Source organism: Haliotis cracherodii, unplaced genomic scaffold (genome assembly GCF_022045235.1).
Source record: "Haliotis cracherodii isolate W230 unplaced genomic scaffold, xgHalCrac1.p SCAF_14, whole genome shotgun sequence".
Taxonomy (NCBI): domain Eukaryota; kingdom Metazoa; phylum Mollusca; class Gastropoda; order Lepetellida; family Haliotidae; genus Haliotis; species Haliotis cracherodii.
Genome location: NW_027266269.1, coordinates 38093730 through 38105163, shown reverse-complemented (window position 1 = coordinate 38105163; position 11434 = coordinate 38093730). Strand labels below are relative to the sequence as shown.

The following is an 11434-nucleotide window of genomic DNA, read 5'->3' as shown; positions in this document are numbered from 1 at the left end:
ATGGAGGCAGGTGCGAGAGGTTGTAACCGATAAAGACAGTTAGAATTTACCAGCATTGTTTTCTTACCGACCTGTATTCTATAAGTGTAAAATATCGTCGAGATAACAAATGTTCCTGTTACCAAAACTTACATAAGATTAGCTTTACACAGGCCATGTTGAAACAAAGCATTTATCTTATCAATTAAGGACATAAAAACAGACGTTGCATGTCTGGAGCCATGTTGATTCTAACTCAGTTCGTATCCCTCATGCTGTGGGGGTTTCTGATGGTGGTGAGTAAGATTACAAGTGATATGATGTAAGACATTAATTGTATTAGTTAAGGTTGAATGCTGTGGGTGTTTACACATACGTGCCCCGGTAAGCTATACGTTCTTATCATCTGAGGTACTTGTTTGTCTGAGGCCATGCACACCGACAGACTTTATCTTTCATAATGAATGAAGGTTTCTTGAAGGTCACATTACACACATCAAGTTTCCCATTCTGAGCCTGATTGTGTTAGAGCCATTCACGTTTTATTCTATACTCTTGAAAAACAGGTTTCGAATATATACATATCACATTTACAAACTGAATGTAATTATTTTCAAATTGAATCATATTTGTTTGTTTGTTTGTTTGTTGAACGCCGCACTCAGCAATAGTCCTGCTTTATGACGGCGGTCTGTAAATAATCGAGTCTGGACCAAACAATCCAGTTATTGACATCATGAGCATCGATCCGCGCAATCGGGATACGATGGCATGCATTAACCAAGTCAGCGAGCTTGACCACCCGATCCCGTTAGTCGCCTCCTACGACAATCATAGTCGCCATTTACGGCAAGCATGGGTTGCTGAAGACCTATTCTACCCCGGATCTTCTTATTCCTGTTAGTATTAATAGTCAAGGGTTATCATTGTTCTGTAAAATAACCAATAACATAGATCATGGTGTAAATATACTGAACAACAAAAGTTCCTGTGACATTGAATAAGATCTAATGCAAAGTTATGTTTTTTACCAAATCTGAAACAATTTCGGTTTGCAAAAGATAACAGACTCATGTGAGTGTTCAAATGATATTATTTGCCATACTGACTTCAGAAAATGCGCGATTTCATAAAAAAAACATGAACATGCCAAAATGTCAATTTACAAATCAATAGCTCGTGTGTCCACCTCTGGTTGCGATGCAAGCAACACATCTCATGGAATGGACCAGGCGTCGCACAAAGCCCTATGGGATATCTGTCCATATCTACTGGAGCATGTTTCGAAGTTCCTGGAGTGTCTGTGGAACACGTGATTGACGTCGAAGGCGCCGATCCATCTCAGCCCACATTGGTGAGAGATCAGGGGAACGAGCAGGCAAGGGGATGACATTCACGTTGTTTTGTTGAAGATAATCCTGAACAGGTCGAGCCATATGAGGCCGAGCGTTGTCATGTTGAAAGGTAATACCTGGGCCATGACGACGCAAAAACGGTAGAACAACAGGGCCGATGATCTCGACACGGTAGCGCTGTCCATTGAGATTTCCCTCTACCGCTATCAAACAGGTCCTCTGTCTTGCTGTAACCCCACCACATACCATAACGCTGCCGCACCCGAACCGATCTTCTTCCATGACACAATGATTGCCGTAACATTCACCTCGACGTCGGTACACTCGAATCCGTCCATCGCGTAGACGCTGTCTGCACCACTGTGGACGTGCTTGACGGTGGTTAATGGGACGTCTGGCAGGTGTTCTGGCGACAATCCCTGCACATCTGAGGCGACGACGTACGGTTTGTGAAGATATTTGTCGAAGGCCAGGGATGCTTCTTGCAGTCATTGTTGCTGGCTGGAATCGATTTCGTAGGTGTGTTGTTCGAATCCAGTTGTCTTGTCGATTATTGGTTACGCGTGGCCTGCCACTCCGAGGATGGTCTCTGATTGCATTCGTCTGTTACCAACTTTGCCATAAACACCAAATGGTGTTTCTGTGGACGTTAAATTGTCTTGCAACATCACGTTGACTCGATCCTGCTTCAAGCATACCAATGGCATACTCATTTTCGGACAGGCGTGGCATGTGGCATTTCGTAATGTTGAATAATTGCGTAATTTTGCTTTTGTTTTTTTGAGTGGATGTTGTCAGCACGATGCTAAACAATGCATATGGAATCCCGTTAACGCACATGTTTTCATACCCATTCTTGGGTAGTGAAATGCATGGGGCTTGCATAAAAGTCAACTTTTGCATGGAATGCATGCTTTCTGTAGCAGTTGCGTGTTTGTGACTTGATTCCATACATGTACTACAATATTGAAAACCAAACTTTACTTCTTTGAAAAATACACTAAAATATTGGTGTCACAGGAACTTTTGTTGTTGAGTATATATATCCCATAGATAGTATTACAAAGGGTAATACCTTCATACCAGCATATACTGTGACTTCGAATGCACAGCTGAAACCAATGCCACTGAGACACGCTGAGCGTTGCACCTTTAAACGTACGTTTATACATGTATATACCTCTGTGTTTCAGTTTCAACCCTACACGATACTAGTTCGTGGTGAGTGTCATCGTATTTGCGTCTCTGTTAGGAAGACGTTTGCTTCTTTTGTAGCATGGGGTGAAATATTGACAGTTTACGAGGTACAGGGAACAGGAATTGCAATGCTATACGTTTTTGTTTATTTCTCGGAAACGTATACATAATTTAATAACTGCATCAATTTAACGAGGGATTGGATTAAAGCGTTTTCAAATGAACGTTATAGTTCAAGCTTTTATCATTTGTGTCACTGGTCCTTGGTCATTCTATTTTTTGTAAATAATCATTGTATGTAAAAGCCTTGCCTAGATACACAGGGAACCTGCTGTTTATAGTTGATGTTCATATATGTCTTATTTTTTTCCTGTCAGTATTTTCTTCTGATTAGTATTGTAGACTGTGTATTGTTTGCTTCTCGTTTCCTCCCTCCCCACTGACACTCACTCCACCAACAGCTGAGACCACGCCTCTCCTGCTGACCAGAGGTGACCCCAGAGTCCAGGTGTTCAGGAACGGACAATGGGGGTACATCTGCGCCAATGGATGGAATTCTAAAGACGCTGAGGTCATCTGTAGGATGAAGGGATATTGGTGAGCTGGTGACTTTACGTCATCCTTTGACAGTTGAATGTCCGTGACACAACACCCGTTTTGGAACGTGCTCATGTGAACTGAGAAACTTGTAAACAATTGACACTCATTAAGGAAGTTGACATTTTCTGTAAGTCCGCTAAATGATGAATCAGATGCATTTTCAGACTTCTACATAGAGATCATTATACGAGTGTGTGTCATTCTGATTTTCCGAAACGGGTGTCAGAATTTCTGTATTTCTCGATCGAGGGTAATACATGGATTCTTACATGAGTTTAGTAATTACTTTATTACCCATTATTTCTGAATTCCTTTGAGCCCCCTTTAGAAAAATGCACTGATCACCACCGCTGTCCTAGAAAACCACAACCTGGCGATGTCATCTTCAGCTATGACGTCAATTTTAGTGTCGAATGACGACAACAACCTTCAGCTATGATGTTGTTTCTAGATTGACGTCATTCCGACCTCAAGCAACAATACGATTCGAATGACGCCAACAATTGCGTCCGGATGATAGAAACAATACACTGTTGTCTCGTGACGTGTATGACGTATTTGTACCGGCCACCGCTAAATAACCGAGCTTGGCGTGAACAAATGACATCATCCAGAGAGTATTACAGTAACGTATTATGCCCTTGCTCTGCTACAGTTGGAGTGCGTTCAAGAAACAAATGCGATGAGAAAGCACTGACACAAGTCATCTGATTGGTTCTGTCTGTAGGCACGGTACTGGCACCGCTCGGATCATCCCGACGGATGGTTCAGAGAGGTTATGGCTCGACGACGTGGACTGTATCGGCAACGAGACCGACATTTCTGAGTGTCGCTTCCAGGGCTGGGGTATACCATCATGTCCTTCCGGGGGCTTGGGGGGCGTCAACTGTGAGGTGTCGGGTGAGTTGGCAGGGCCAGGGGTTACCGTCATGTCCTGTCGGGGGCGTGGGGGGCGTCAACTGTGAGGTGTCGGGTGAGTTGGCAGGGCAAGGGGTTACCGTCATGTCCTGCCGGGGGCGTGGGGGGGCGTCAACTGTGAGGTGTCGGGTGAGTTGGCAGGGCAAGGGGTTACCGTCATGTCCTGCCGGGGGCGTGGGGGGCGTCAACTGTGAGGTGTTCGGGTGAGTTGGCAGGGCAAGGGGTTACCGTCATGTCCTGCCGGGGGCGTGGGGGGCGTCAACTGTGAGGTGTCGGGTGAGTTGGCAGGGCAAGGGGTTACCGTCATGTCCTCCTGGGGGCGTGGGGGGCGTCAACTGTGAGGTATCGGGTGAGTTTCCAGGGCTGGGGGAGTGGGGGGCGTCAACTGTGAGGTGTCGGGTGAGTTGGCAGGGCAAGGGTTACCGTCATGTCCTGTCGGGGGCGTCAACTGTGAGGTATCGGGTGAGTTGGCAGGGCAAGGGGTTATCGTTATGTCCTGCCGGGGGCGTGGGAGGCGTCAACTGTGAGGTATCGGGTGAGTTTCCAGGGCTGGGGGAGTGGGGGTTTCACACTTTGTACCAATGTGGGGAATCGAACCCGGGACTTCTGCGTGACGAGCAAACGCTTGAACCACTAGACTACCCGACCGCCCTTTTACTGGCGATGACTGATGGGATAGGTCATGCTGCTGCACATGTAATGCGGGTTTTTTTCTTGTAGTTTCAGCACAGTCCAATGTCCAGATGCATGACGGCGCGGTTGAAGTGTTGAATATGTCCATGTGATGTGGTTTTGTTCCAGCACTGCCCAATGTACGGTTAACCAATGGCTTCGGGCCATGGGAGGGTCTTGTTGAGATCTATGAACAAGACATGTGGCAGCCTGTCTGTACAGCAGGGTGGGACGACAAGGACGCTCAGGTCATCTGCAGGGAACTTGGAGTCAGGTACAGCACATTTACAAACCTGCCGTATATTGAGAGAGTCTAGTTTGGTGGCTTGGTCTTTCTAGCTGGTAATTCCCAATGATTATACTTCTTGATATACTTTTTTCCCCGGCGATCCTGTTACGAACTCTCTATATATCAAACACTCATGACAGTATATGCTGTATTTTTCATAAAAAAATATTCAATACTGTTTGTGGTTTTACAACGCTGTCAGCCATCTGTATCGGTATCACAGCGACCTAATAACCGAACCACCCATGAAGATCAGGGGTAGAATAGGTCTTCAGCAACCCATGCTTGCCGTAAAAGGCCAATATGCTTGTCGTAAGAGGCGACTAATTGGATCGGGTGGTCAGGCTCGCTGACTTGGTTGATGCATGTCGTCGTGTCCCAATTGCGTGGATCGATACTCTTGACATCAATTACTGAGTTGTCCAATCCAGACTCGATTCTTAGCCGACCGCCGTCATACAGCAGGAGTGTTGCTGAGTGCGGCGTTAGACAACAAACAAACCAAACATAATAACTGAACCTAGGCCAGACAGTCAGTGACGCATTTCCCCCTCTCCTGTGTTTGTCTGCACCAGGTCCTCAGGGGGCTTGGCACACATCGACGGGAAGTACGGCCGCAGTAACAACCCGCCCATCATCACGTTTTCCGACTGTGCAGGGGACGAAACGGACATATCCATGTGTCCGGCCAAGCTAACCAACCCCTCACAGACATCCTGTGTGCAGGCAGGCGTCGAGTGTTACAGTAAGAACAATAGTTACAGAGAGCAACTTACGTGCAACGAGGAATGACTCATTATCTGTCCCTAATGAAGCAGACCCGTGAAGATTCGGGGTAGAATCTTCAGCAACCCATGCTTTCCCTAAAAGGCGACTTGTCCCAAGGGATCCTCTTCCCGAGGCAAGTGAGTTAACTGACTATAAAAGACCACTTTCCACCCTTGCCGAACTAGGCTCGTATTATGGAGTTACATTTTGGCTAGACTAACGAGTCAATGCATAGTCCAATCAAAATCGCGCACCGAAATCGAAATCCGGTTCGTAAACTGTCGTGCAGATTTCGGTCGATTGCAGGATTTGCAAAGCATGTGCACCGCAAACTCGTTGTCAACAATTATTTTCCAAATCTTTTCATGTTTTTAATCAAGGTGCTCATGTGATTTGATTCATTTCGCGATGTAAGACCTGTTTTATCACAATATAGATCTCGATTATCGATCAGATCGTCCTGACTGGGCGCCACAATTTTTGGTGAAGCAAACGCAAGTGATACGAGAGGTGGAATCTCATTGGTCCATAGAAGAGGCTTAGAGGGGACATAAATGGTTATGGCCACTGGTGGCGCTACGATCGAGCCCAGTAATTCCAACCTAGTTCGGCAAGGGTGGAAACTGGACTTTTAAAGTCAGTTAACTCTCTTGCCTCGGGAAGATGCGAGGGATCGGGTGGTCAGACTCACTGATTTGGTTGATGCATGTCATCGTATCTCAATTGCTTGGATCTATGCTCATGATATCAATCACCGGATTGTCTGGTCCAGACTCGATGATTAACAGACCGCCGTCACAGAGATGGAATATTGCTGAATGCGGCGTTAATTGACAAACAAGCAAAGAAGCACGTAAACAAACAAACTGTTGATGGAACAAAGGGTGTCAAAAACGCATGTGACGTTATGAAAAAAATATGAAGCCATTTTCAATTGTTTGTTACAATGTCTGACGTCACGTTGCTTCGACTGCTTCACAAACAATCAATGCAAGGAACAGGTGCAAACAGGGTCATCTACAAACATATTAACATAAACCAAAGTAATGATTCCCTTGGACAACTACAACAAATAATCACACCGACATCGGTAATTACTAAAACTATTGTCACTGTTATCCGTTCCCTATGGGATGTATGGACTTCTACTCCTCAACATAAGCCTGTCTGACGTGGCATGTCACACTCACACACCCTTACGTACTTACAGCCGAGTCTGAGAGTGAGCACTGACCATAATGTGATGCTGTCTGCTTGTATTTTGACACCACACTGCAATGTTAAACCATGTGTAACACATGATGCCATGATTCGGACGTTGTGCCCTTAAACCCACAATGGTCTTAAGTCTACAATATTCACGAGTGGGCGTGGCTTATGTATGCACGTGACACTTATTACCCGGAAGTGCAGCGTCCTTCTTCCCAGGTGTGACTGCACACAGCGTGCAGTGAGACTACATTGTTTGCGGTACACCATAACCTGAAGAAACTTTCCTTCTTTATCAATCAGTAAATTATTATGGAAATATCTCAACATGTTTGTAAACCGTTCGTGTATTTTGTAAGCAAGTGTGGTATTTTAAGGAATTTTATTCTCAGTATCTGTTTTTACCAGAGGAAAGTCTTCGTTCCGTTGAATAACGTTGTCCTGCTTGAGGTAGCAAATAGTCAGAACTTACATATTTAGGAATATGATGGACAAATGGAATAGTTTGTCGGACCGTGATAAATTGTCACTCAGGTCTTACAAAATAAATATTTAAATTCAAAAGAAATCATTTCGTTACTCCTATCAGAAGAAAACTCCAAATGGTTTTGAGGTGCTGATTGTGAATATTATTCTACCACCACGCCCCTCACCAAGGAAGTGGTCGGTCCATGTTGGTCGAACTGTGATGCTATGGTGTTGGTAGAAGTAGTAGAGAGATGTGTACCGTTGTGGATGAAGACACTCTATGGTGCCGCCGTGATATTGCTGGAATATTGCTAAAAGCGGCGTAAAACCATACTCACTCACTCATTCACTCTATGGTGGTGGTGGTGAAAAGGGGTTTAACGTTGCGTCCAAGATTATTGCACTTATATAGCGACGTGAATGTACGTGTGTGTGTTTGTGTGGCTGTTTGTACTAGTCCGGACTGATGCCGATTTATAGTGCTAGCCAACTGAGATACCATGCCGCAGTTTAACATCAATACCCCACTCAGACACAGTATAATGACTCCGAGCCGACCAGTCCTTGTTTTTGCCCCTTAATGCCGAGCGCCAGACAGGGTAAAAACAAGTACAATCTTTTAACGTCTTTTGGTATGACGCGGCCGGGGATCGAACCCCGGACCTTCCGCTCTCCGGGCGGACGCTCTACCACTAGACCACGAAGGCGGTCCTCCCTATGGTGTAGGTAGAAGTGGTAGCGACAAGTGTACCGCTGTGGTAGAAGACTCCTCTCTGTAACAATGTTCCTACTTAATATTCATTAATTTTGACTTCTTTGTTTCTTTGTTGCATAGTTATTTGCCTGTTCCAGATTGTGGTTACCAATACTCCAGTGAGACAGGCAGGCTTCAGTCGGACAACTACCCCCAGCCCTACCCCCGCAACGTGCACTGCCTCTACATCATCCGGCCCACCAACACGGGGCAACTGTACAAGTTGGAGTTTACTGACTTCAAGACAGAGTCCTGCTGTGACATTGTACAGGTAGGTAGCGCACAGGGTACAGTGTGAAGTCCTGCTGTGACACTGTACATGTAGGTACCACACTGACCTCCATACAGAGTCCTGGTGCGACATTGTACATGTAGGTACCACACTGACCTCCAGACAGAGTCCTGGTGCGACATTGTACATGTAGGTACCACACTGACCTCCAGACAGAGTCCTGCTGTGACATTGTACATGTAGATACCACACTGACCTCAGGGCAGAGTCCTGATCTGACATTGTATATGTCGATGGCACAGAGAGAACAATATCAAGTCCTGCTGTGACAGTGTACATGTAGGTAGCACACTGACTTCATGACAGAGGTTTGCTGTGTCACTGTGCATGTAGGTAGCACACAGAGTACAATCTGAAGTCCTGCGTGGACCCTGTACATGTGGGCTCCACACTGACTTCATGACAAGTATGTATGGTGATATAGTACATGTGGGCTCCACACTGACTTCATGACAAGTATGTATGGTGATATGGTACATGTAGGCTCCACACTGACTTCATGACAAGTATGTATGGTGATATGGTACATGTAGGCTCCACGTTGACGTCATGACAAGTATGTATGGTGATATAGTACATGTGGGCTCCACACTGACTTCATGACAAGTATGTATGGTGATATGGTACATGTAGGCTCCACACTGACGTCATGACAAGTATGTATGGTGATATAGTACATGTGGGCTCCACACTGACTTCATGACAAGTATGTATGGTGATATGGTACATGTAGGCTCCACATTGACGTCATGACAAGTATGTATGGTGATATGGTACATGTGGGCTCCACGCTGACTTCATGACAAGTATGTATGGTGATATGGTACATGTAGGCTCCACACTGACTTCATGACAAGTATGTATGGTGATATAGTACATGTGGGCTCCACACTGACTTTATGACAAGTATGTATGGTGATATAGTACATGTGGGCTCCACACTGACTTCATGACAAGTATGTATGGTGATATGGTACATGTAGGCTCCACACTGACTTCATGACAAGTATGTATGGTGATATAGTACATGTGTGCTCCACACTGACTTCATGACAAGTATGCATGGTGACATGGTACATGTAGGCTCCACACTGACTTCATGACAAGTATGTATGGTGATATAGTACATGTGGGCTCCACACTGACTTCATGACAAGTATGTATGGTGATATGGTACATGTAGGCTCCACACTGACTTCATGACAAGTATGTATGGTGATATAGTACATGTAGGCTCCACACTGACTTCATGACAAGTATGTATGGTGATATGGTACATGTGGGCTCCACACTGACTTCATGACAAGTATGTATGGTGATATAGTACATGTAGGCTCCACACTGACTTCATGACAAGTATGTATGGTGATATGGTACATGTAGGCTCCACACTGACTTCATGACAAGTATGTATGGTGATATAGTACATGTGGGCTCCACACTGACTTCATGACAAGTATGTATGGTGATATAGTACATGTAGGCTCCACACTGACTTCATGACAAGTATGTATGGTGATATAGTACATGTAGGCTCCACACTGACTTTATGACAAGTATGTATGGTGATATAGTACATGTAGGCTCCACACTGACTTCATGACAAGTATGTATGGTGATATAGTACATGTAGGCTCCACACTGACTTTATGACAAGTATGTATGGTGATATAGTACATGTGGGCTCCACACTGACTTCATGACAAGTATGTATGGTGATATGGTACATGTGGGCTCCACACTGACTTCATGACAAGTATGCATGGTGATATGGTACATGTGGGCTCCACACTGACTTCATGACAAGTATGTATGGTGATATGGTACATGTGGGCTCCACACTGACTTTATGACAAGTATGTATGGTGATATAGTACATGTGGGCTCCACACTGACTTTATGACAAGTATGTATGGTGATATAGTACATGTAGGCTCCACATTGACTTTATGACAAGTATGTATGGTGATATGGTACATGTAGGCTCCACACTGACTTTATGACAAGTATGTATGGTGATATAGTACATGTGGGCTCCACACTGACTTCATGACAAGTATGTATGGTGATATGGTACATGTAGGCTCCACATTGACTTCATGACAAGTATGTATGGTGATATAGTACATGTGGGCTCCACACTGACTTTATGACAAGTATGTATGGTGATATAGTACATGTGGGCTCCACACTGACTTCATGACAAGTATGTATGGTGATATAGTACATGTGGGCTCCACACTGACTTCATGACAAGTATGTATGGTGATATAGTACATGTAGGCTCCACACTGACTTCATGACAAGTATGCATGGTGATATAGTACATGTGGGCTCCACACTGACTTCATGACAAGTATGTATGGTGATATAGTACATGTAGGCTCCACACTGACTTCATGACAAGTATGTATGGTGATATAGTACATGTAGGCTCCACACTGACTTCATGACAAGTATGTATGGTGATATAGTACATGTAGGCTCCACACTGACTTCATGACAAGTATGTATGGTGATATGGTACATGTGGGCTCCACACTGACTTCATGACAAGTATGTATGGTGATATGGTACATGTGGGCTCCACACTGACTTCATGACAAGTATGTATGGTGATATAGTACATGTGGGCTCCACACTGACTTCATGACAAGTATGTATGGTGATATGGTACATGTGGGCTCCACATTGACTTCATGACAAGTATGTATGGTGATATGGTACATGTGGGCTCCACACTGACTTCATGACAAGTATGTATGGTGATATGGTACATGTAGGCTCCACACTGACGTCATGACAAGTATGTATGGTGATATGGTACATGTGGGCTCCACACTGACTTCATGACAAGTATGTATGGTGATATGGTACATGTAGGCTCCACACTGACGTCATGACAAGTATGTATGGTGATATGGTACATGGGG

General features: G+C 44.8%; 1 protein-coding gene across 1 annotated transcript in view; it reads left to right on the top strand.

Annotated features, from left to right (window-relative positions):
- LOC139460418 (scavenger receptor cysteine-rich domain-containing protein DMBT1-like) overlaps nt 1-11434 on the top strand; it is a 30070-nt gene continuing 18636 nt past the window's right edge. The window contains exons 1-6 of the mRNA XM_071241912.1: nt 1-10; nt 2993-3128; nt 3859-4031; nt 4851-4995; nt 5586-5755; nt 8308-8480. Of these exons, the coding sequence (XP_071098013.1) occupies nt 1-10; nt 2993-3128; nt 3859-4031; nt 4851-4995; nt 5586-5755; nt 8308-8480 (807 nt within the window). The remainder of the gene's footprint in view (nt 11-2992; nt 3129-3858; nt 4032-4850; nt 4996-5585; nt 5756-8307; nt 8481-11434) is intronic.